The 25,994-nt window shown below is 51.0% G+C and overlaps 1 protein-coding gene across 1 annotated transcript in view; it reads right to left on the minus strand.

The window, feature by feature from the left end:
- The window catches only part of DOCK5 (dedicator of cytokinesis 5), a 152,972-nt gene that overhangs the window by 6,922 nt on the left and 120,056 nt on the right, over positions 1–25,994 (minus strand). Inside the window, exons 33-41 of the mRNA XM_075346467.1 lie at positions 12,491–12,645; positions 9,016–9,101; positions 8,756–8,912; positions 5,996–6,036; positions 5,832–5,922; positions 5,629–5,748; positions 5,448–5,537; positions 1,142–1,246; positions 890–1,031 (exon numbers count right to left, since the gene is read on the minus strand). Of these exons, the coding sequence (XP_075202582.1) occupies positions 890–1,031; positions 1,142–1,246; positions 5,448–5,537; positions 5,629–5,748; positions 5,832–5,922; positions 5,996–6,036; positions 8,756–8,912; positions 9,016–9,101; positions 12,491–12,645 (987 nt within the window). The remainder of the gene's footprint in view (positions 1–889; positions 1,032–1,141; positions 1,247–5,447; positions 5,538–5,628; positions 5,749–5,831; positions 5,923–5,995; positions 6,037–8,755; positions 8,913–9,015; positions 9,102–12,490; positions 12,646–25,994) is intronic.

Raw genomic sequence — 25,994 nt, forward strand, 5'->3', positions numbered from 1 at the left:
ATCCCCACCACTATGGGAAGCGTTATCGTATCCCCACCACTAGGGGAGCATTATCGTATCCCCAACACTAGGGGGAGCATTATCATATCCCCAACACTAGGGGGAGCATTATCCTATCCCCACCAATATGGGGGAGCATTATCGTATCCCCACCACTAGTGGGAGTATTACCATATCCCCACCACAAGGGGGAGCATTATCGTATCCCCACCACTAGGGGGAGCATTATCGTATCCTCACCACTAGGGGGAGCATTATCTTATCTCCACCATTAGGGGGAGTATTATTGTATCCCCACCACTAGGGGGAGCATTATTAAATCTATTTTTTTTTTGCCCTCGTTACAGACTTTGCCGTAGGTCCTACGCCCTGGGGGGTTAATTAATTTTCTATTTTGATCAGACTTTTACAGAAGTGGCAATACTAATTATATTTTTTTATTTTTTTTAATATTAAAAGGGGATGATTTTATTTTTTTTATATTGGAAAAAAATGTTTTTGCTCTTTTTTTATTTGCACCTCTGATCGTTAGTTCTATACACTGTAATATCAGAATATCGTAGTATATGGTCAATATGATGTTCTCTGAAGCCCAGCCGATGAGCTGAGCTTCCCAGGAGTACAAAGATGGCAGCCGACGGGGTCTTCAGCTGTGGTGATAACCCATCTGTGCCCTGTAATCGCGTCACGGGGGCTGGTGGGAGCCAACACATGCGTAAACTGGTGAGCGGCCTATTTAATATTCCGTTGTCAGTCATCGGCAATGGCATGGAATGGATAAACAGGAATGATCACTGTGTAACACAGCAGGCGTCTCCCCGATATGGTGCCGCCTCAGCTCCAGAGATCCCGAATAGAGGACCCCCAGGGGGCAGTAGAAGTAGGATACATTGCTTGGGCGAGTTTCTGATGTCCTCTCCTGGTGGCGAGCTGCTGGAGAGCTTCTCTGCATTGGGGAACTGGGTCAGAAGCCAAAGGTTAAAATCTTCAAGTCGTTCATACTCCTTTCCCCGGTATACAAAGATCTTGTTCTGTTAAAAAAAAAACAAAAAACATGGAGGAGATAGAGAATGAAAGGTTTGGAGGAGACTATGGAAAGCAAAAAGCCAGGAGTGCACAGAAAGAGGGGAGTGGGGCTTACCCGTAAGAAGGAAGGGAAGCCCTGACCGTAGTATCCCACCGCAAAGTACTCCGGCTGCAGCCTCAAGGAGCGCATGATGTTCTGGTAGAAGCCGGCCTGTTTATTCTGCGGACACAGAGAGGTCATTATATTGTATATTTGTGCTGTGATGTGGACCCGGCACGTGGGCATCTGCTCAATGTCATATAGCAGCAGCTCAAGGATGTTGTTTAAACGTTATTTCCAAAAAAGTGAATTATATCCTATATACAGAATATGAAATAATTTGCTGATCACTGGGGTCCGATATCTGCAGAGCTCAGTTGTCAGGGTTCCAAAGACCCGATCTCAAGATTACTGGAGGCCCCCAGGTGAGGTCCCCAGGTGTGGTCACCAGGTGTGGTCCTCATGTGAAGTGCTCATGTGTGGTCCCCATGTGATGTCCCCATGTGAGGTCTTCAGGTGTGCTCCACATGCGAGATCCCCAAGCGTGGTCCTCAGGTGTGGTCCTCATGTGAGGTCCTCAGGTGTGAGTCCCATGAGTGGTCCCCATGTAAAGTCCCAATGTATGGTCCCCATGTGTAATCCCCTTGTGAGGTCTCCAGGAGTGGTTCCCATGTGAGATCCCCATGTGTGGTCCCCATCTGAGGTTTCCATGTGAGATCATCATGTGTGGTTCCCTTGTGAGATCTCCAGGAGTGGATCCCCAGGAGAAGTCCCCATGTGAAGTCCCCAGGTGAGGCCCCCCCATGTGTGGTCCCCATGTGAGGTCCAATGTACATTTAACAGGAATATACATATGGGAAATGTACTCTAGTAAATTCACAAAGTTTCCCAGTACAAAACGTTATTTGTTAAAATTACACACTACCGTGCAAAATCCCACTAAAACATATGTAGACAGACCGTGCAATCCTTATTTTATAGTATGCATAGGGTTCAGCTTATTATTCCATAGAAATACAATAACTTATGGAAAAATCCACCCTATTAAAGCCAGCCTTCCAACATATAGACCCCCCCATGAGTGGTCCCCATGTGAGATCCCCATGTGAGATCTCCAGGAGTGGTCCCGAGGAGAAGTCCCCAGGAGAGGTCCCCAGGTGAGGGTCCCCATGTGAGTTCCCCAGGTGAGGGTCCCCATTGTGAGTTCCCCAGGTGAGGGTCCCCATATGAGGTTCCCCATATGAGGTTCTCCATGAGAGGTCCCCATGAGAGGTCCCCAGGTGAGGGTCCCCAGGTGAGTTCCCCAGGTGAGGGTCCCAATGTGTGGTCCCGAGGTGAGGTCCCCATGTAAGGTCCTCTTTTTCTGGGAATAGCCTTTTAATGTGTGAGCAGTTAGTTCTCTGCAATATCTCACTGAACGGAACCTAGCGCTTAATACTTGTCACAGCGGAGGGTCTGCTACCATTGTTTCCAACCATAGCTTGAACTCTAGGCAGATCCACCATAGAAAATCCCCAAGACAGGTGAGAAGTTTGTGCTTGACGTGTTTAGCTCCTAGGCTATGTGCGCACACTGCGTTTTTTTGACTCTGCGTTTTTGGCCGCTAAAACCGCACGAAAACGCACCCTCGTCAAAAAAAGCGGCAAAAAACGCACGCGTTTTGCCGCGATTTGGTGCGTTTTTTTGCTGCGTTTTTGCTCACTGCGTCTTTATGCGTTTTTTATCAGTGAACAAAAAAAAAAGGTCTGATGTCATTTCCTTCTTCAATGTGTTCTTCATTCTCCACTAGTGTATGCAGAAGAGCAGACAGCTGCAGAACTACAAGGCTCAGCATACTCCAATCCAATAGTGTATGCAGGAGAGCAGACAGCAGCTGCAGAACTACAAGGCTCAGCATGCTCCATCCAGGACTGTATGCTTGAGGGAGAGTCAGGGGGAGCAGACCTACAAGGCTCAGCATCCTCCATCCAATAGTGTATGCAGGAGAGCAGACAGCAGCTGTCGAACTACAAGGCTCAGCATCCTCCTTCCAGGACTGTATGCAGGATTTCTTTGCCCCCCCCAAACAAAAAAAATGACGTGGGATTCGCCATATTTTTGTATGCTAGCCGGGTATAGCAGGCAGGTACGGGCTGCCCCCAACCCCCAGCTGCCTATTTGTACCCGGCTGGGAGCCAAAAATATAGGGAAGCCCTTTTTTTTTAAATTATTTCATGAATTTCATGAAATAATTTAAAAAAAAAATTGACGTGAGCTTCGCCCAATTTTTTGAGTCCAGCCGGGTACAACTAGGCAGCTGCGGATTGGAATCCACAGTGCAGGGTGCCCATGCTTTCTGGGCACCCCCGCTGTGAATTGCAGTCCCGCAGCCACCCCAGAAAATGGCGCTTTCTTAGAAGCGCCATCTTCTGGCGCTGTATCCAACTCTTCCAGCTGCCCTGATGCTGGGTGGCTCGCTGGGTAATAATGGGGTTAGGGCTAGCTGTATAGCTGGTCCTAAGCCCGAAATTCATGGTGTCACGCCAATATTAGACATGGCCACCATGAATTTCTAGTAAAGATAAAAAAAAAACACAACACACAGAAAAATATTTTTATTAGAAATAAAACACAACACAATTAGTGACTCCATCTTTATTGAAATAAAGAACCCCCCCTCCGCAGTAATCCTGGGTCAGGGTCCCGCGCCGTCCAATCCGGATCCAATATCATCTGATCGGTTTGCTGGAAGGCAAAGCGATCAGATGATGTGTCAGGATCAAGTGCCTGAATCCCATCACACATCAGCTGATTGTATAAAAGCCGATTATACAATCAGCAGATGCATCGGTGCAAAAAAAAAATAAAAAAAATAATACTCACTTATGTGCTGATTACCGGCAGCTCCTGCAGCGATGGGGCGGGAGTCTGATCCCGTCCGATCGCTGCAGCAGCTGCCGGTAATCAGGGATGAAGTCTCCTGACGCATCCGCTGATGCCGGGCGCCCGCGTCACCGCGATACTTACGATCACCTGATGCGTCAGGTAACTGCATCAGGTGATCCATCGCCAGGTCCTGCATCCATCGGAGGTTTCCCGGCCGTCTGCACACAGCCGGAGCGGCGATACCGTGAGAGGAGCTGGGAGCGGGCATGGCACCGGGAGGCTGCAGACAGGTGAGTATAACTTTTTTTTTTTTTTTCTACTGTTAACTTTTGTTTTTGCAGCCGCTTCCACCTCCCGCCCAGACATGGCGCCGCACGGCAGCTGTCATGCACAGGACGGGAGGTGGACGCAGCGGTGACGGTACCGGGAGGATTCACGCTTCTGTATATACTGACAGAAGGAATCCTCTTCCTGTACACGTCACTTTACTACCCACCTCCTGCGTTTATAGCTGCGGTTTTGGTCTTAGAAACGCACCAAAACGCAGCTATTTGCGTTTCTCATTGCGTCTTTCAACATCCCATTGAACTCAATGGATGAAAAGCGCAGTGAAAAACGCGGGAATAATTGACATGCTGCGTTTTTGTGGCACCACAAAAACGCAGCTAAAAAAAACAGATGTGTGCGGACAGCAAAAATGAAAACTCATAGACTTTGCTGGGGAAGCAAAGTCCTGCAGTTTTGAGGCCAAAAACGGACCCGAAAAACGCGCAAAAACGCCGCGAAAAACGCACTGTGCGCACATAGCCATACAGTTGCCTAGACTGGATATACAGCAGCAACTTCTGAGCTGTGAAAAGCATTACCAGGGTGGTCTTATCAGCTGATCGCTCGAGTCCCCTGCTGTGATGCAGAAGTATGTAATACTCAGACGGCTCGAGCCCTCCAGACCAGGAGCCGCTTCTACAGAGAGAGTCTCTCTCCATCAGGCTGAGCCCAAGTCCTTGGTTCCAGAGCCCTCTTCTAGGATCACTGGGGGTCGTAGTGTTCAGACCACCAACAATCAGTATATTTTCCCCTATATTATGGAAGGATATATTGTACTATCTTGGGATTTTAGCCCCTAGAGGTAAACTTGAATGCCTCTATTCGCTGACAGCAAACAGAGATATTAAGAAGAAATACAAAAGTGTAAACCTTTCATTATGAAATGCTTCAGTTACATTTCAATTAACATCCGCACTGATCTGAACCTCCCAGCTCCAAGACTTCTCCTGTGCTGCACCAATTCTCTGGAATGCTCTACCCCAAGAAATTAGGACTAAAACACAACTTACACAGTTTTAGGTGCTCCCTACAAACACACCTTCCCTAATTGAAGTCCTTTCATATACAGCCCATTCGCTCTTTCTCTGAACATAATTCTCCATCAAACTCCACCGCATTATCATATATATGGCGCAGTTTCTCTATACGTCCCCCTGACGAGGGGTGGAAGCTCTGATTGGGTCATTACCAGTAGGACGCTGAGCGGCTCGTAGTGGAAGATCTGGTTTTCGTACATCTCTATAAGCTCCTTGCTGCGGATGATCGCCTGTTCCCACATCTGTATCAGACAGTAGAGAAGCATTACGAGCGCCATCACGGCAGCAGTGCACATCATTGGGTATGACATGGTCTGGAGGAGGATGACCCACCTTGCCCTTGTCAAAAAAGGATATAATCTCCAGATACAGCCGCTCCTTCAGCTCCTGCTGGGTGTACACCGTGTAGCTGTCTCGCTGCAGCAGGTGAGGTGCACATGGCCTATCAGACCACTAGGTGGCGACAAAGCAGCATGATTATTTCCCCAGCAGTGGCGGCAGCAGCAGCGCGGGTCATGTGACTGTGTAGCGCTCACCTGCAGCAGTTCCGCGTGGAGCAGCAGGGTGTACGCCGCCTCCGTGTAGTTCTCCTTGCTCAGGTGCAGATCTCGCAGTTTGTACACGTACCTGCATAACAATGTAAGCTAAAGCATCCACTACGCAGCAGTGCCGCAGGATATACAGTGCACATTATATGTACCTGATATAAATGTCCTCCCTCTTCTTCTCTTTATAGAAGTTCTATATGAGGGGCAAAAAAGGGAAAATACATATGTAACCAGAGAACAGCAGAGCAGACACCTAAGGGTTAAAGGGTTGTCCAATGCCAGAACTGATTTTATTTTTTTCTCATAAATCTTGCTATTATTTGCCCCTGAAAACATCCATTACCTTATTTTAGCAATATTACCCTTTATCATGCTCCAGCAGCACATCCTCATTGCTGGCTCCAGCTCTGATGGGGTTAATCGACAACTTCCTCTCTCCTGACTTCCTGTGTTCTATTATTAGAAGTCCCATCATGCATTGCAGTGGCCTGTAAGGCGGCACCTATCACATCAACTCACAATTACACCCAAACCCTCCCTCCCCTCCTTCCTGTATCTTCAACCTGCTGCATCTTATTGTGACACAGAGCAAGCAATGACTTCTGATGAGGAGAAAGATAGATCACATCAGTGTCTCAGCTCTGCTACATCTGAGTGTCACAGCTTTGCTACATCTGTCTCACCTCTGCTACATCTGACTGTCTCAATCAAATGTAGGAGAGCTGAGACAGTCAGATGTAGCAGAGCAGAGATGGTAAGATGTAGCAGTGCTGAGACAGATGTAGCAGAGCTAAGACAGATGTAGCAGAGCAGAGATGGTGAGATGTAGCAGTGCTGAGACAGTCAGATGTAGCAGAGCTAAGACAGATGTAGGAGAGCAGAGATGGTGAGATGTAGCAGAGCTAAGACAGTCAGATGTAGCAGAGCAGAGGTGATATGTAGCAGAGCTGAGTTAGTCAGATGTAGCAGAGCAGAGATGGTGAGATGTAGCAGAGCTAAGACAGTCAGATGTAGCAGAGCAGAGGTGAGATGTAGCAAAGCTGAGTTAGTCAGATGTAGCAGAGCAGAGATGGTGAGATGTAGCAGAGCTAAGACAGTCAGATGTAGCAGAGCTAAGACAGTCAGATGTAGCAGAGCAGAGATGGTGAGATGTAGCAGAGCTAAGACAGTCAGATGTAGCAGAGCAGAGATGGTGAGATGTAGCAGAACTGAGACAGTCAGATGTAGGAGAGTAGAGTTTGTGAGATGTAGCAGAGCTGAGTTAATCAGATGTAGCAGAGAAGAGAGGGTGAGATGTATCAGAGCAGAGACAGTCAGATGTAGCAGAGCAGAGATGGTGAGATGTAGCAGAGCTAAGACAGTCAGATGTAGCAGAGCTAAGACAGTCGGATGTAGCAAAGCTGTGATGTTCAGATGCAGCAGAGGTGAGACAGATGTCATTGTTGGTGGCGCATGTGCATTGCTATTGTGATGTTATCTTCAATAAAATGGCGTTGGAATCAGAACATGTGCGTACTGCGATCTCCTGCACCATTTTACTAAGGACACTGTGGATATACCTAGGAGCGGCAGCAATGGTGGCGCATGCGCTAATGAAAGAAAAGACTCCATCAGCGCATGCGACAACGACGCTCATAGTCGCTCCACAGTGTCTTCAATAAAATGGTGCCGGAGATTGTGTTTTAAACACATGCGCTGATCCGGCACCATTTTATTGAAGACATCATCACAATAGCACGTGTTGCCAGCAGCAGTAATGGCGGTGGAGGCGCAAATTAAGAAAAGGAAGCAAGGTAGGAGGAGGAATGATAAAAAAAAGCACCCGACCCACAAAGTCCTGCTCTTATGCTCAAGAACATGCACAAATAACGCCATTTCTGAAGGTTTGAACAAGGATTATCCTGCAATCAATCCTTGGATTTCTTATCTAAAGGTGTCATTTTAATCAGCATCCTAGCGCCATTATGGCACTGTCTCTAGTTTATAGGGTAAAAACCTGCTCGTTGGTTCCCTTTAAAACAAACAAAGAAAAAATGATCATCCTGTTTGTTCCCCAGTAGTCCTGGTCGTCCCCTCAGTGGTACGGGTCATCCCCCCCAATAGTCCCGGCCGTCCCCCCCAATAGTCCCGGCCGTCCCCCCAACAGTCCTGGCCGTCCCCCCAACAGTCCCGGCCGTCCCCCCAACAGTCCCGGCCGTCCCCCCAACAGTCCCGGCCGTCCCCCCAACAGTCCCGGCCGTCCCCCCAACAGTCCCGGCCGTCCCCCCAACAGTCCCGGCCGTCCCCCCAATAGTCCCGGCCGTCCCCCCAATAGCCCCGGCCGTCCTCCCAATAGTCCTGGTCGTCCTAACAATAGTCCTGGCCTTCCCCCCAATAGTCCTGGCCGTCCCCCCAATAGTCCTGGCCGTTCCCCCAATGGTCCTGGCCGTCCCCCCCAATGGTCCTGGCCGTCCCCCCCAATGGTCCTGGCCGTCCCCCCAATGGTCCTGGCCGTCCCCCCAATGGTCCTGGCCGTCCCCCCAATGGTCCTGGCCGTCCCCCCAATGGTCCTGGCCGTCCCCCCAATGGTCCTGGCCGTCCCCCCAATCGTCCTGGCCGTCCCCCCAATCGTCCTGGCCGTCCCCCCAATCGTCCTGGCCGTCCCCCCAATCGTCCTGGCCGTCCCCCCAATCGTCCTGGCCGTTCCCCCAATAGTCCTGGCCGTTCCCCCAATAGCCCAAAAAACATGTATAGATATAATTGTTGGGGTAATTGGTTCTCATTGAGGAGATCCCGCAGGCAACGCTCCCTGGGGAAAAAATATACAATACTATGCAAATATGATCTCCTCCAGAAGGAAGTAGCTTTCTCTCTGGCGCCACCTATAGGTCACTACCCTGTAGGCCAGCGTCAGACAGAGGGAATGTTCGTACCAGCAGGTTGACGGTGCAGCTCATGCGGTTCTCCTCGCTCTCGTCGTTGGCGATGGTGCGGTAATCCAGCAGGTTCTCCAGCAGGCTGCTCACCAGGACGGTGAAGACTTCTCCAGAGCTGGAGAGATACTTGTGCTTCCTGCAGTGCTCCAACAAGCTGAGGACCAGGAATGGTCAGAGAAGAAGGAGAAGACATCAGATCATACACGTCAGGATGTCCCCCTCGCCAGTCCCCAGTATCTCCCCAGCCAGTAACTCACAGCTTCTCCAGGAGATCCTTGTACTGTCGGTCTCCTCGTCCTCCTTCCACCTCCTGGTCCAGACGTGTGATCAGCTCATTCTCAAACTACAGAAGAAAGAGAGGTCAAACCGAGGAGTCTTCCCAACAAAGCCCGAACTTACTGTGATCTAAAGACGCCCCTGACCCTTCCACTGGAAATCAGCTAAGAAGCCAACAAACATCTATTGCTCATGACGCTGCATATACAGTACAGACCAAAAGTTTGGACACACCTTCTCATCTCTAGAACAACTGTTAAGAGGAGACTTTGTGCATCAGGCCTTCATGGTAAAATAGCTGCTAGGAAACCTCTGCTAAGGACAGGCAACAAGCAGAAGAGACTTGTTTGGGCTAAAGAACACAAGGAATGGACATTAGACCAGTGGAAATCTGTGCTTTGGTCTGATGAGTCCAAATTTGAGATCTTTGGATCCAACCACTGTGTCTTTGTAGAAAAGGTGAACGGATGGACTCTACATGCCTGGTTCCCACCGTGAAGCATGGAGGAGGAGGTGTGATGGTGTGGGGGTGCTTTGCTGGTGACACTGTTGGGGATTTATTCAAAATTGAAGGCATACTGAACCAGCATGGCTACCGCAGCGTGCTGTTCCATCCGGTTTGTGTTTAGTTGGACCATCATTTATTTTTCCACAGGACAATGACCCCAAACACACCTCCAGGCTGTGTAAGGGCTATTTGACTAAGAAGGAGAGTGATGGGGTGCTACGCCAGATGACCTGGCCTCCACAGTCACCAGACCTGAACCCAATCGAGATGGTTTGGGGTGAGCTGGACCTCAGAGTGAAGGCAAAAGGGCCAACAAGTGCTAAGCATCTCTGGGAACTCTTTCAAGACTGTTGGAAAACCATTTCCGGTGACTACCTCTTGAAGCTCATCAAGAGAATGCCAAGAGTGTGCAAAGCAGTAATCAAAGCAAAAGGCGGCTACTTTGAAGAACCTAGAATATAAGACATATTTTCAGTTGTTTCACACTTTATTGTTAAGTATTTCATTCCACATGTGTTAATTCATAGTTTTGATGCCTTCAATGTGAATCTACAATTTTCAGAGTCATGAAAATTAAGAAAACTCTTTGAATGAGGGGTGTCCAAACTTTTGGTCTGTACTGTACATGCACGCTCGGTCTAGCTCAGCATGCATGTGTTTTTAATGGTGAGAAGTGCCTCTGGTGGTGACCTTCTCTGAGAGCAATAAGATCAGGCATATTAAATTTCAACATGCTCAATCCTTATTTTCCCATAACATCAGGTGTTCAGGGAGTGTTGTGAAGAGCCCATACTCATCAGATGGATTTCTGGCCCCAGGTTTACTGACTTTACTGAATCTGTCAGCAGGTTTTTCCTATGTAATCTGACAACATCATGATGTAGGGACAGAGACCCTGATTCCAGCGATGTATCACTTAGTTTACTGGATGCAGCGGTTGTGATAGAATCACAGTTTTCTCTGCTGCAGATTGAGCAGTGCTGGGGTTGCTGATCCTTGTAAAACCCCGCCCACACCACCGATTGGCTGCTTTAGTGACAGACGGCTGCTAACCAGTGCTTGGGGTGGGGTTAGACTAGGAGGCCAGTAGTCCTGTAGTAATAATCTCCTGCTGATAAAACACTGATTGTATTGAAACAGCAAAACACAGCCTAGTAATACAAACACTGGAATCAGGCTATCTTCCACTTTTTTGGGTGAGGGATAACAATTAGAGATAAAGAAATGCCAATTCTGTAATTTTGATTTTTTTTTCCCTCCGGACAATGCTTACACTATGGGTTAATCTATGTTATATGTGCATAGATCGGACTAATTTATGAATGATACCAAATATGTTTACTTTGTATGTATTTGTTTTTGAATTGGGAAATGGAAGGCGATTTTATACTTTTAGAATATTATATTTTTAATAATTTTTAATTTTTTTTTCCTTTTTTTTATATTTAATTTTTTTTTTTTTATTTAATTATTTTTTTTGTTATTTTTTAATTCCCTGAAACAAAATAGAACCGGTGATTGTTTGATTGCTTATTCTACAAATGATGATTTCCTATGAAGCATAGTTTGTGACTGGGCTTAATGGGATCACAAAGAAGGCGGCGATGGAGGCCTTCTGTAAGCCCCTCGCTCCAGTAGCGACATATCGCACCCCCACTGCTATTGTACCCAATTGGGGCCATTGATACCGCTGCAGCTGGTAGCGCATAATATCACAGCCAGCCCTGCCCGGTGCGGTTAGGGTTCAGCTCCTGAGCCCGATCCATGCATTTTCACCGGTCGTGTGACTTTTATGTGTCAGTAAGGGGTTAAAATTATTTCTGCTGCCACTAGAGGGAGCTCACGTCATGCTATAATTATAGAGCTCAATGGGCGCTACATAGTTCAGACACTGAGCTCCCCCTAGTGGTGGCAACCATTTCCCCTGTGGACACCACCAGACCTGAAAAAAGCCCTTTAAGAAATTATATACAGCGACATGCAAAAGTTTAGACACCCTTTGTTGTGAACAGTTAAGCAAGTTGATGATGAAGATGAAATGATATCTAAAAGGCAGAAAGTTAAAGATGACGCATTTTAGGCAAAAAAAATAATAATGTTTTAAATGTTTAAATTAACAAAAAAGGAAAAACTTTGGTCAAAGTTATCTGAGCACACAAATCTCCACGGGTGCCCAAACTTTTGCATTGACCCATTTTCCTTTTTGTAATTTGTAAAGACTTGGCTGCTACAAAAAACAATTAGAAGCTGTGATACTTGCGAAAGGGGGTGCTACTAGGTACTAACCATGCAGGGTGCCAAAACTTTTGCACTGGCCAATTTTCCTTTTTGTAAGTTGTAAAGACTCTTGGCTGCTACAAAAACCATGTATAAGCTGTGATACTTGTGAAAGGGGGTGCTACTAGGTTCTAACCATGCAGGATGCCCAAACCTTTGCAATGGCCCATTTTCCTTTTTTGTTAATTTTAACATGTATATATTTGTACTAAAGCAAACCCCAAAAATGTTTAGGTGCACATTCACACTGTAGTCACTTGGGGGGGGGCTTTGCCCTTTTGTGTAGCTTATGATAAACTGGTTTAAAAAAAAAAAGTCCCCCACCACATACCATATGGAAATGACCGCTGTCCCCCACCACTTACCATATGGAAATGACCGCGGTCCCCCACCACTTACCATATGGAAATGACTGCTATACCCCAGCACTTGCCATATGGAAATGACCGCTATCCCCCACCACTTACCATATGGAAATGACCGCTATCCCCCACCACTTACCATATGGAAATGACCGCTATCCCCCACCACTTACCATATGGAAATGACTGCTATCCCCCACCACTTACCATATGGAAATGACCGCGGCCCCCCACCACTTACCATATGGAAATGACTGCTATACCCCAGCACTTGCCATATGGAAATGACCGCTATCCCCCACCACTCACCATATGGAAGTGACCGCTGCCACTGAAGTTATGTTCATGCTGCATCATGTCAAAAAAGATGGGGATTGTGGCCTTCCGCAGATCTGGCTCTGGGGTGAGGGTCACCTCCAGGACGGGGCCCACCATGGAAGGAATGAATTTTATTTTGTGAGGTCCTAAATGAGAGATATAGTGCAGAACATGACAGGTTTACAGGCAAGCACATGTCTATACAAAGTGTACATTATCTATATATATAATTGCCTTATTCTGTCTGTCTGTCTTGCTCCAAAATTGTGTCCTTACGGTGACACAAAGCTGATTGGCCACTCGACTCGCCATGGCCCCGCCCCCCGCACGGATTGGCCGCTCGCCCAGGCTCCGCCCGCACACGGATTGGCCGGCCCGCTCGCCCAGGCTCCGCCCCCCACACGGATTGGCCTCTCGCCCAGGCTCCGCCCGCACACGGATTGGCCGGCCGCTCGCCCAGGCTCCGCCCCCCACACGGATTGGCCTCTCGCCCCAGCACCCTGCACGCATTGGCAACTCGGCCACGCCCCGCCCCCCTCACGCAATGCACGCTCGCTCTGGCCCCGCCCCCCGCACGCATTCCCCGAACCGACACGGAGCCACGACTCCCAGGTGAGTACTGTACCCCCGGGAGCCCACATCAGCGTACGCCGCCAACCCAGCCGACACATACCCTCGCATTGCTGGGGTTGCCGCCGTATGCTGGTGTGGGATCCCGTGCGAGCGGGGGACGGGATACGCTGGTAACCATGGTAGCATAGTTACCAGCGCATCAAGGTCCAGCAGCGGCGAAACATACACACGCACACACATCAGATCACACTCACTCTCACACACACATCACATCGCATCCACACACTCACAACATCCTGGGATATCGCTTGCTTCTCGGCGGCGATACTGTGGAGTGACCTTCCAGGACCTGACGGAGGATCACATGGCCAGAAGCATGTGGTATCTCCGGATGTTGTGAGTATGAGCGCGTATGTGCAATATCGTCAATGTGTGTGTGAGTGTATGCGATCGGGTGTGTGTGAGTGTGTTCTGATGTGTGAGTGTGTGTGTGTGAGTGTATGCAATCGAATCTGTGAGTGTCGGCAGAGGAGCACGGCATGCTGGGGGAGGCTGGGAGGAGAGAGGCTGATCCTGGGGAAGGCTGATACTGGGATAGGCTGATGCTGGGGGAGGCTGGGAGGGTGTAGGCTGATGCTGGGGTAGGCTGATGCTGGGGTAGGCTGATGCTGGGGGAGGCTGATGCTGGGGTAGGCTGATGCTGGGGTAGGCTGATGCTGGGGTAGGCTGATGCTGGGGGAGGCTGATGCTGGGGGAGGCTGGGAGGAGGGAGGGGGGAGGCTGAGAGAAGAGAGGCTGATGCTGGGGGAGGCTGATGCTGGGGACAGAGAGGCTGATGCTGGGAGGAGAGAGGCTGATGCTGGGAGGAGAGAGGCTGATGCTGGGAGGAGAGAGGCTGATGCTGGGAGGAGAGAGGCTGATGCTGGGAGGAGAGAGGCTGATGCTGGGAGGAGAGAGGCTGATGCTGGGAGGAGAGAGGCTGATGCTGGGAGGAGAGAGGCTGATGCTGGGAGGAGAGAGGCTGATGCTGGGAGGAGAGAGGCTGATGCTGGGAGGAGAGAGGCTGATGCTGGGAGGAGAGAGGCTGATGCTGGGAGGAGAGAGGCTGATGCTGGGAGGAGAGAGGCTGATGCTGGGAGGAGAGAGGCTGATGCTGGGAGGAGAGAGGCTGATGCTGGGAGGAGAGAGGCTGATGCTGGGAGGAGAGAGGCTGATGCTGGGAGGAGAGAGGCTGATGCTGGGAGGAGAGAGGCTGATGCTGGGAGGAGAGAGGCTGATGCTGGGAGGAGAGAGGCTGATGCTGGGAGGAGAGAGGCTGATGCTGGGAGGAGAGAGGCTGATGCTGGGAGGAGAGAGGCTGATGCTGGGAGGAGAGAGGCTGATGCTGGGAGGAGAGAGGCTGATGCTGGGAGGAGAGAGGCTGATGCTGGGAGGAGAGAGGCTGATGCTGGGAGGAGAGAGGCTGATGCTGGGAGGAGAGAGGCTGATGCTGGGAGGAGAGAGGCTGATGCTGGGAGGAGAGAGGCTGATGCTGGGAGGAGAGAGGCTGATGCTGGGAGGAGAGAGGCTGATGCTGGGAGGAGAGAGGCTGATGCTGGGGGCAGAGAGGCTGATGCTGGGGGCAGAGAGGCTGATGCTGGTGCAGCATGGGGGATGGAGCACGATGGGGATGCGCAGCATGGGGGATGGAGCACGATGGGGAGTGCGCAGCATGGGGGATGGAGCACGATGGGAGGTGCACACCTCCCCCCAACACACACACACACACAAACAAACACACCACACACACTGGGAACCACAAACACCGCCCTACACAGACACACACACACACAAACAACGCTGCACACACACAACACCCAACACACAAACACCGCGGCATACATAAATATACGCACATACCACGCAACACACACACATTGCACAAAACATACCTCCCTCCCCCCAAAACACACCACACCCACACAAACCGTGCAACAGACACACACACAACGCTACAGACACACAGCGCTCCACAAACAACACAACACACGCAACACACATACAACACCGCTGTCACCCCCCGCCACACCCAGACAACACCCAGAACATGTACAGCACCCTACACAAACACTTGGTAACTACAGACAACAACATCTATGTCTATATATATCAGACAACAACATCTATGTCTATATATATATATATATATATATATATATATATATATATATATATATATATATATATATATATATATATATATATATATAGCGAAAATCATACATTAACTACACAATACGTAAATTCTAGAATACCCGATGCGTAGAATCGGGCCACCTTCTGGTATATATATATGTGCAGTGAAATGAACATCTGTCTATGCTTAGTGGGGCTGACAAGAGCAGTGGTGAGTGGGGCTGGAGGCATACAGATGTGGTGGAGTGGGGCTGGAGGCATACAGATGTGGTGGAGTGGGGCTGGAGGCATACAGATGTGGTGGAGGGGGGCTGTAGGCATACAGATCTGGTGGGGGGGCTGGGGGCAAACAGATCTGGTGGGGGGGCTGGGGGCATACAGATCTGGTGAGGATGCTGGGGGCATACAGATCTGGTGGGGGAGTCTGGGGGCATACAGATCTGGTGGGGGAGTCTGGGGGCATACAGATCTGGTGGGGGGGGGCTGGGGGCATAGAGATCTGGTGGGGGGGGCTGGGGGCATACAGATCTGGTGGGGGGGGCTGGGGGCATACAGATCTGGTGGGGGGGCTGGGGACTTACATATCTGGTGGGGGGGGCTGGGGGCATACAGATCTGGTGGGGGGGCTGGGGGCATACAGATCTGGTGGGGGGGGCTGGGGGCATACAGATCTGGTGGGGGGGGCTGGGACATGCAGATTTGGTGGAGGGGGCTGGGACATAGAGATTTGGTGGAGGGGGCTGGGGGCATACAGATTTGGTGGAGGGGGCTGGGGGCATACAGATCTGGTGGAGGGGGCTGGGACATACAGATTTGGTGGAGGGGGCTGGGGCATACAGATTTGGTGGAGAAGGCTGGGACATACAGATTTGGTGGAGGGGGCTGGGACATACAGATTTGGTGGAGGGGGCTGGGACATACAGATTTGGTGGAGGGGGCTGGGACATACAGATTTGGTGGAGGGGGCTGGGACATACAGATTTGGTGGAGGGGGCTGGGACATACAGATCTGGTGGGGGGGCTGGGACATACAGATTTGGTGGAGGGGGCTGGGACATACAGATCTGGTGGGGGGCTGGGACATACAGATTTGGTGGAGGGGGCTGGGACATACAGATTTGGTGGAGGGGGCTGGGACATACAGATTTGGTGGAGGGGGCTGGGACATACAGATTTGGTGGAGGGGGCTGGGACATACAGATCTGGTGGGGGGGCTGGGACATACAGATTTGGTGGAGGGGGCTGGGACATACAGATCTGGTGGGGGGCTGGGACATACAGATTTGGTGGAGGGGGCTGGGACATACAGATCTGGTGGAGGGGGCTGGGACATACAGATTTGGTGGAGGGGGCTGGGACATACAGATTTGGTGGAGGGGGCTGGGACATACAGATTTGGTGGAGGGGGCTGGGACATACAGATCTGGTGGAGGGGGCTGGGACATACAGATTTGGTGGAGGGGGCTGGGAAATACAGATTTGGTGGAGGGGGCTGGGACATACAGATCTGGTGGAGGGGGCTGGGACATACAGATTTGGTGGAGGGGGCTGATGTCCCCTGCAGTAATGAGCGCATTGTTTAGTAATGTGCTCCTGCTGGTTCCCTTCTATCCCCTATTATGCTGTCTCTCACCTGTCCTCCGTGCCCGCGGTGTCTCCAGCTGCAGCACACAGACCTCTCTGTGATAGAGTACGGTGTATGGAGCAGCCGCTGCAGGATGTTGTTATGACTTTACTGCAGTTGAATGCTTTACGGCGCCACAAAGCATTCAACTGCAGTAAAGGGCTGACAGCAGAAGCAGCGGCCATGAACAGGTGAGTGTACAGCAGTGTGTGTCTGTGTTCAGTGTATACATGCATGTGCGCTGTGTGTGTGTGTGTGTGTGTGTGTTTATATATATGTGTGTGTGTGCGTGCGTGCGTGCGTGCGTGCGTGCGCAGTGAGGACCTGGAAGCCGGAGCATCATTCGAACTGCGGCTGCGCAACCGACAGTGGCGTGGTGCATGCCGAAATAGGTGGAGATCCACAACTGCTGATTATCTATGTAGATATACTGTATATATACTGTATGTTCACCTGACATGGGACATGTTAAGGCCACGTCTCACTAAGTAACATCGCTAGCAACATCGCTGCTGAGGCACAACTTGTTAGCGATGTTGCTGTGTGTGACATCCAGCAACAACCTGGCCCCTGCTGTGAGGTCGTTGGTTGTTGCTGAATGTCCTGGTCCATTCTTAGTTGTTGCTCTCCCGCTGTGAAGCGCAGATCGCTGTGTGTGACAGCGACATAGCAACAACTGAATGTGCAGGGAGCCGGCTTCTGCAGACGCTGGTAACCAAAGGTAAATATCGGGTAACCAAGGAGCCCTTCTCTTGGTTACCCGATATTTACCTTCGTTACCAGCGTCCGCCGCTCTCAGCTGTCAGTGCTGGCTCCCTGCACACGTAGCAGAGTACACTTTGGGTGATTAACCCGATGTGTACTCTGGCTAGGAGTGCAGGGAGCCAGTGCTAAGCGGTGTGCGTTGGTAACCAAGGTAAATATGGGGTTGGTTACCTGCTATTTACCTTAGTTACCAAGTGCAGCATCGCTTCCACGCGTCGCTGCTGGCTGGGGGCTGGTCACTGGTCGCTGGTGAGATCTGCCTGTGTGACAGCTCACCAGCAACCCGTGTAGTGACGCTCCAGCGATCCCTGCCAGGTCAGGTTGCTGGTGGGATCGCTGGAGCGTCGCTTAGTGTGACAGTACCTTTAGCCTGGAGCAATTATCTCGAGTGTTCCTGTAGTCATGTGAGGGCACATGAGGATCAACACTATTTCTAGCCATTATGGCTTCTTTCCTGCACTTGTCCAGTTGTCTCTGAGCTGGTGGGATGAGATTAGCCGCTATGATGTTTCCCAATTACAGCACACAAGAAGGATTTCTGCTCTCGAGTCTTTATGCTGTACAAGTCCAAAAACAGCAGCAGCAGCAGCAGTAGCATGCAGAGCGGGATGAAGAGCAGCCCGGGCCCCAGCCAGCTCAAAAGGCGAGGAGCCCCCCAGCCTCAATGTACCATGTGACATGTCACATCATCCTCTTTTGATAGGTCACGTGATTAGCACACAAATGGACATCTGCACATGCAAAATGAGACCGACAGGAGTGCAATTGTTATTCCCTCTGCATAAACAAGCTGGGGTGGGAAATTAAGTTTCCCGTTGGCCACACAGGAGACCGTGACTGCTGGGGAGGGCTGAGACAATAGGCTGAAATTAATTCTTCTTAATATAGTAATTATTGTTTAATGGTAATATTAATTGTAATACTTAATATTGAGCAGAATAAAGAGAATTTTGTTTACTTACCGTAAATTCTTTTTCTTATAGTTCCGACATGGGAGACCCAGACCATGGGTGTATAGCTACTGCCTCCGGAGGACACACAAAGTACTACACTTCAAACGTGTAGCTCCTCCCTCCGGGCTATATACACCCCCTGGATGACAATCTAACCAGTTCAGTGCAAAAGCTGAAGGAGGACATCCACCCATAAATAGAGATAGAGTAAAACTCGGAAAAACCGGAACCTCTGTCTACAACAACAGCCGGTGAAACACACGGAACAAGAACTGCCAACAGGCAACAGGGAGGGTGCTGGGTCTCCCATGTCGGAACTATAAGAAAAAGAATTTACGGTAAGTAAACAAAATTCTCTTTTTCTTCATCGTTCCTTATGGGAGACCCAGACCATGGGACGTCTCAAAGCAGTCCATGGGTGGGAAATAACCAAAACTGAGAAGTAGGCAAAACCTATCTTCACAAGTGGGCGACAGCTGCCTGAAGGATGCGTCTGCCCAAGCTCGCATCTGCCGAAGCATGAGCATGCACTTGGTAGTGCTTCGAAAAGGTGTGCAGACTAGACCAAGTGACAGCCTGACAAACCTGCTGAGCCGTAGCCTGGTGCCTGAAAGCCCAGGAGGCACCGACAGCTCTGGTCGAGTGCGCCTTAATCCCTGGCGGTGGGGGCACCTGAGAATGCTGGTAGGCATCGGAGATGGCCGATCTAATCCAACGAGCTAGGGTCGGCTTAGAAGCCGACAGACCCTTGCGCTGACCCGTGGTTAGTACAAAAAGTGAGGTGCACCGCCTAAAAGCGGCGGTGCGTGACACATAGATTCGGAGCGCCCGCACCAAATCCAAGGTATGCAACGCCTTCTCAAAGCGATGCACAGGGGCCGGACAAAGGGAAGGCAATGAAATGTCCTGGTTAAGGTGGAAAGGAGATACCGCCTTAGGGAGAAAGTCCGGAGTCGGACGGAGAACCACCTTGTCTTGGTGAAAAACCATAAAAGGTGACTCCAAAGAGAGCGCAGCCAAATCAGAGACTCTCCTGAGAGAAGTTATGGCCACCAGAAAGACCACTTTCTGTGAAAGTCTAAACAAGGGAACCTCCCTAAGAGGCTCAAAGGGGGGTTTCTGTAAAGCCGTGAGGACCAGATTAAGATCCCAAGGATCCAAAGGCCGCCGGTAAGGAGGAATGATGTGAGATGCGCCCTGCATGAAGGTGCGCACCTGAGCCAGTCGGGCGATACGCCGCTGGAATAATACCGACAGAGCCGACACCTGTCCCTTGAGGGAATTGAGGGACAGTCCTAGCTGCAGACCGGACTGTAGAAAGGACAGGATGGTCGGCAAGGAGAACGGCCAAGGAGCATGGCCGGAAGAGCGACACCAGGACAGGAAAATCTTCCAAGCCCTGTGGTAAATCTTGGCCGAGGAAGACTTCCGAGCCTGAGTCATAGTGGAGATGACCTCAGAAGGAATGCCTGAAGCCGTCAGGATCCAGGACTCAAGAGCCACGCTGTCAATCTGAGAGCCGCAGAATTCTGGCGGAAGAACGGACCTTGAGAGAGAAGGTCTGGGCGGTCCGGGAAATGCCACGGCATTTCTACGGACAGACGGAGCAGATCTGGGTACCAAGCTCGCCTGGGCCAGTCCGGAGCAATGATTATGACCCGACGGCCCTCCATTCTGATCTTGCGCAGAACCCTGGGCAAGAGAGCTAGAGGGGGAAACACATAGGCCAGACGGAACTGGGACCAATCTTGAACCAGCGCGTCCGCTGCGAAGGCCTGAGGATCGTGGGAGCGAGCCACGTAAACCGGAACCTTGTTGTTGTGCCGGGATGCCATTAGATCCACTTCCGGAGTGCCCCACTTGCGGCAGATTGACCTGAACACTGCCGGATGAAGGGCCCACTCGCCGCTGTCCACGGTTTGACGGCTGAGATAATCGGCCTCCCAGTTTTCTACGCCTGGGATGTGGACCGCGGATATGGTGGACTTGGAGTCCTCCGTCCACTGGAGGATTCGTTGAACTTCCAACATTGCCAGGCGGCTGCGAGTCCCGCCCTGGTGATTGATGTAGGCAACCGCTGTCGCGTTGTCTGACTGGACTCGAATGTGCTGCCCGCCAACAGGTGGTGAAAGGCCACGAGAGCTAGAAGAACAGCCCTGATTTCCAGCACATTGATCGAGAGGGCTGATTCGGACGGAGTCCAAGTGCCCTGTGCTCGGTGGTGGAGAAATACTGCCCCCCAGCCGGAAAGACTGGCATCCGTGGTGAGAATCACCCAGGACGGAGTCAGGAAGGAGCGTCCCTGTGACAGAGAGAGGGGCCGAAGCCACCACTGAAGAGAGCTCCTGGTCTGCGGCGACAGAGCCACTAGCCTGTGCAAGGAAGAGGTCCGCTTGTCCCAACAGCGGAGAATGTCCAGCTGCAGAGGACGCAGATGGAACTGGGCAAAGGGAACCGCTTCCATTGACGCCACCATCTGACCCAGCACCTGCATGAGGTGCCTGATGGAATGACGGCGGGGCTTCAACAGAGAGCGCACCGCCAGATGAAGGGACTGCTGTTTGACTAAGGGCAGCTTCACAAGTGCCGGCAGAGTCTCGAATTGCATCCCTAGGTATGTAAGATCCTGGGTCGGGGTCAGAGTGGACTTGAGCAGATTGACAAGCCACCCGAATTGAACAAGCGTGGCGAGAGTGAGCGAAACACTCCGCTGGCAGTCTGCACTGGATGAGGCCTTGACTAGAAGGTCGTCCAGGTAGGGGATTACTGCCAACCCCTGGAGATGCAGGACCGCAACCACTGCTGCCATGACCTTGGTGAATACCCGAGGGGCTGTGGCTAACCCGAAGGGGAGAGCCACGAATTGGAAATGTTCCTCTCCGATTGCAAAGCGTAGCCAACGCTGGTGTGAAACCGCAATAGGCACATGCAGATAGGCATCTCTGATGTCGATGGATGCTAGAAAATCTCCTTGGGTCATTGAAGCAATGACCGATCTCAGAGATTCCATGCGAAAGCGCCGCACCTGAACATGCTTGTTGAGAAGCTTGAGGTCCAGGATGGGCCGGAAGGAACCGTCTTTCTTGGGGACTAGGAAGAGGTTTGAGTAGAAACCTCTGAACCGTTCCCGGGCGGGAACCGGAACAATTATTCCGTTGGCCTGCAAAGATGCCACGGCCTGAGAGAAGGTGGCGGCCTTGGAGCAGGGGGGAGTGGACAGAAAAAATCTGTTTGGCGGGCTGGAAGAAAATTCTATCCTGTAGCCGTGGGAGATGATATCCCGCGCCCACTGATCAGAGACGTGTTGAAACCACACGTTTCCCCAAAGCGGGAGAGCCTGCCACCGACCAAGGACGTTGCTGGCGCCGCCAGATAGTCAAGAGGAGGCTGCCTTAGTGGCAGCGGCTCCTCCGTTCTTCTGAGGACGCGGTTTCGCGCGCCCGTTGGGTTTACGATCCTTGGCTGAGGTAGTGGACGAAGCTGAGGGCTTAGAGGATGACCATTTAGAGGAACGAAAGGAACGAAACCTCGACTGGTTCCTGCCCTGGACAGGTCTTCTGGTTTTAGTTTGTGGCAGGGAAGTACTCTTCCCGCCAGTAGCTTCCTTAATAATTTCATCCAGTTGTTCACCGAACAGCCGGGACCCAGCAAAGGGGAGCCCAGCAAGGAACTTTTTAGAAGAAGCGTCTGCTTTCCACTCTCGAAGCCACAAGATCCTGCGGATCGCGAGAGAATTAGCGGAAGCCACCGCCGTGCGGTGAGAGGCCTCCAGAATGGCAGACATGGCGTAGGATGAAAAAGCCGAAGCCTGGGAGGTCAAGGCAGCCATCTCGGGCATAGAGTCCCTAGCGAGGGAATGTATTTCCGCCAGAGAGGCAGAAACTGCCTTAAGAGCCCACACTGCTGCAAAAGACGGGGAGAACGAGGCTCCTGCCGCCTCATATACAGATTTGGCCAGAAGGTCAACCTGGCGGTCAGTGGGATCTTTAAGAGAGGTGCCATCGGCCACAGATACGACTGTCCGGGCTGAGATTCTCGACACCGGAGGGTCCACCTTTGGGGACTGAGCCCACTCCTTAACCACCTCTGGTGGAAAGGGAAAACGGTCATCAGAACTACGCTTTGGAAAGCGTTTGTCAGGACAGGCCCTGGGCTTGGTAACAGTGGTCTGGAAACTGGAGTGGTTAAAAAACGTACTCCTAGCTCTCTTAGGAGAGGTAAACTGGTGTATTTCTACCAGAGAGGCTTGCTCCTCTGACACTGGCGGATTGAGGTTCAGTACGGAGTTAATGGATGCAATCAAGTCACTAACATCCGCATCACCCTCAGATAAATCAATGGGGTACATAGAGGTAGCGTCTGAGCCCACAGTAAAGGTATCCTCCTCGCCTTGCACCTCAGCTTGTGAATCAGAGCCGTGGGACGAGGAAGGAGAAGGGTCCCTGCGTCTCCGTTTAAGAGGACGGGGTCCTAACACCTGCTCTGAGAGCTCTGCAGAGCTCGGAGCAGCAGAGGCACCCTGAGAAGGGGGCTGATGCATGGTCAGCAGAGTCCGGGACAGCTGTCCCATGGAGTCGGCAAAGGACTGTGAGATAGCCTTAGAAAACGATGCTACCCAAGCCGGGGGTTCAGCCACCGGTGCCGGAGCAGCCTGAGGGACCCCTGAGAAGGCTCCAGGCTGAGGCACCACCATGTTAGAGCAGGCCTCACAATGAGGGTATGTGCTCGGTTCTGGCAGAATGAGCTGACATGCAGTGCATATAGCGTACAGCTTAGCAGTCTTCTTGCTCCTAGTGACAGACATGCTGCTGAGGTGGAGGCTCTGCAGTAATAATAATAATACACTCCTGTAGAATGACCCCTGAGAGTGTATAATAAAAGCCCACAACCAGAGGTTGTGGCTTACCAGACCGAATGACCCCTGTGTGTGCCCTCCGGATTCCACAGCTCGGACCCCCAGTGAAGCGTCTGCCTTCCAGGATGCAGAGCTGCAGCAGCCAGCGCCGATCAGTGTGAAGACGCTGATAAAATGGCGCTGGAGTGAGGAGGGGGGGCGGGGATTAGCCCAGGAGCGGGAAAACGGAGGGCCAAGGAGAGATACAGGGGAGGGAAACATCTCCTCAGAGAGGAGTGTCCTCCCCTCTGCTGAACGGCCGGTGGGCGGCGCCACACTTTTCCCCTGCGTGAATCATGCAGGGGAAGCTGAAAACGAAACTAGGCCGCAACTGAAGCCGGGGCCTAGATTTTTACATGCGGCCGACGAGCAGGCACCGTCGGCGCGGTTCTCAGGAAAAACCCAGAGAACCGGCCGGAAATCACAACAAAGTAACAAAACACACTCTCCCCACAATAATTGTACCCGGGACCCCTGAAAAGCGTCTCAATACTTAGCTTTGAGGCGTAGGGCCAAGTCCCTGGGAGAGGGGCTGTTAAACGCTCCGTCCGACAGGAACCAGACAGGGCTGCGGATGGAGACCGGTCTTCTGCAAGGCAGAAAGAACCGTGATGGCTCCCACTTCAAGCCAGAGCCCATCGGATGGCGAAGGAGCACGGCATGTGAAGGCTCCAGCCTTGTAAAGTCAACCTTAACAGCACCGCCGACACAGTGGGGTGAGAAGGGACATGCCGGGAGTCCAGACTGGACCCGCTTTTCTTCCATATCTTTGAAATCAAAAATCTTAAAAATGAAAAATCAGAGAATGCATGTGTGTGTGTGACCTCCTGAACACAAAGCATTGAACTGGTTAGATTGTCATCCAGGGGGTGTATATAGCCCGGAGGGAGGAGCTACACGTTTGAAGTGTAGTACTTTGTGTGTCCTCCGGAGGCAGTAGCTATACACCCATGGTCTGGGTCTCCCATAAGGAACGATGAAGAAAAAGTATGTTGACAGCCCCCTATATACACTATGAGCCCCCACACAGCCTCCTATATACAATATGTGCCCCCACATAGCCCTCTAGATACAATATGAGCGCCCATATAGCCCCCATATACAGAATGAGCTCCTACATAGGACCTAATATCGTATGAGTCCCCACATAGCTCTTTTATAAAGTATGAGCCCCCACATAGCCCCCTATATACAGTATAAGGACCCACATAGCCTCCCAAATACTGTATTGAGCCCCCACATAGCCTCTCTACATACAATGTGAGCCCCTCAGAGCCTCCTATATTCAGTATGAGCTTGCTTTTTGCCTCCTACATACAGTATGAGCCCCCACATAGCCCCTCTACATACCATCTGAGCCCCACATAGCCCCTATAAACAGTATGAGCACCCACATAGCTCTCTATATTCAGTATAAGCTTGCACATAGCCTCCTAAATACAGTATGAGCCCCCACATAACCCCTTATATACAGTATGAGCTTGCACATAGCCTCCTATATACATTACGAGCCTCCACATAGCCCTTACATGCAGTATAAGGACCCACATAGCCTCCTATAAACAGCATAAGCATCTACATAGCCCCTACATATCGTATGAGCCCCCACATAGCCCTCTATATATAGTATGAGCTCGCACATAGCCTCCAATATACATTATGAGCACCTACATAGCCCTTGTATACATTTTGACTAGAGAGAATAGAGTCTCTATATTTGCTAAAGAATCAATAGAATGCCCAAACAAGCAATATTAGAATGAGTATAATTTATTAGACAAAAAGGCTGTAAGGCATAACAATAAATACATACACGTAGTGTAGTAAACAAACTAGAGGGGGAGCTGTGCTGAAGGGAAAGGAAAAAAACCCACGTGTCCCAGAGAGAGGGGAGGCCAATTTTCCTACTCCAATTGATCCTAAAGGGATTATGAATAACCACCTACAGATGATGAGTAGCTGCATCAGAATAAGTATAAGCTCACATGTAGTATATATACCACCATATGTAGATATAATAATGGCAGAATTACTCACCAACCTGGATCACAAAACCTGGGATATAACACGTTGGGGACCAACGTCCCAACACGTGTTTCGCTTGAGATGTGCTTCGTCGGGGGACAGATCTTAGCCCTTGTATACAGTATAAGGCCCCACATAGCCTCCTATATACAGTAATAGCCCCCACATATCTCTTATATACAGTAAAAGCCCTTCATACCCTCCCTATATATACTGGTACACATCCCATACACATTAAAAAAAAAAAAAACAGTACATACTCGCCTCGCTCCTTTTCCCCCTGCACTCTGCTCTGGTCCACGAGGCTCAACGTCTCTCAATGCCGGCGCATACATGCTGGTACCGCTGCCAGAGCCGGCTGACACCATAACAGGAGCTTCCCTGGAGCTGCAATGCCCTTCTAGATTGCCAGCCGCGTAGTTCCGGGAAAGTTCCCTGCTCAGAGGTCTGCGCGGGGGGGACGGGAGCGAGGAGAGTATGTGTTGG

This window comes from Anomaloglossus baeobatrachus, chromosome 4 (assembly GCF_048569485.1).
Source record: "Anomaloglossus baeobatrachus isolate aAnoBae1 chromosome 4, aAnoBae1.hap1, whole genome shotgun sequence".
Lineage (NCBI taxonomy): Eukaryota > Metazoa > Chordata > Amphibia > Anura > Aromobatidae > Anomaloglossus > Anomaloglossus baeobatrachus.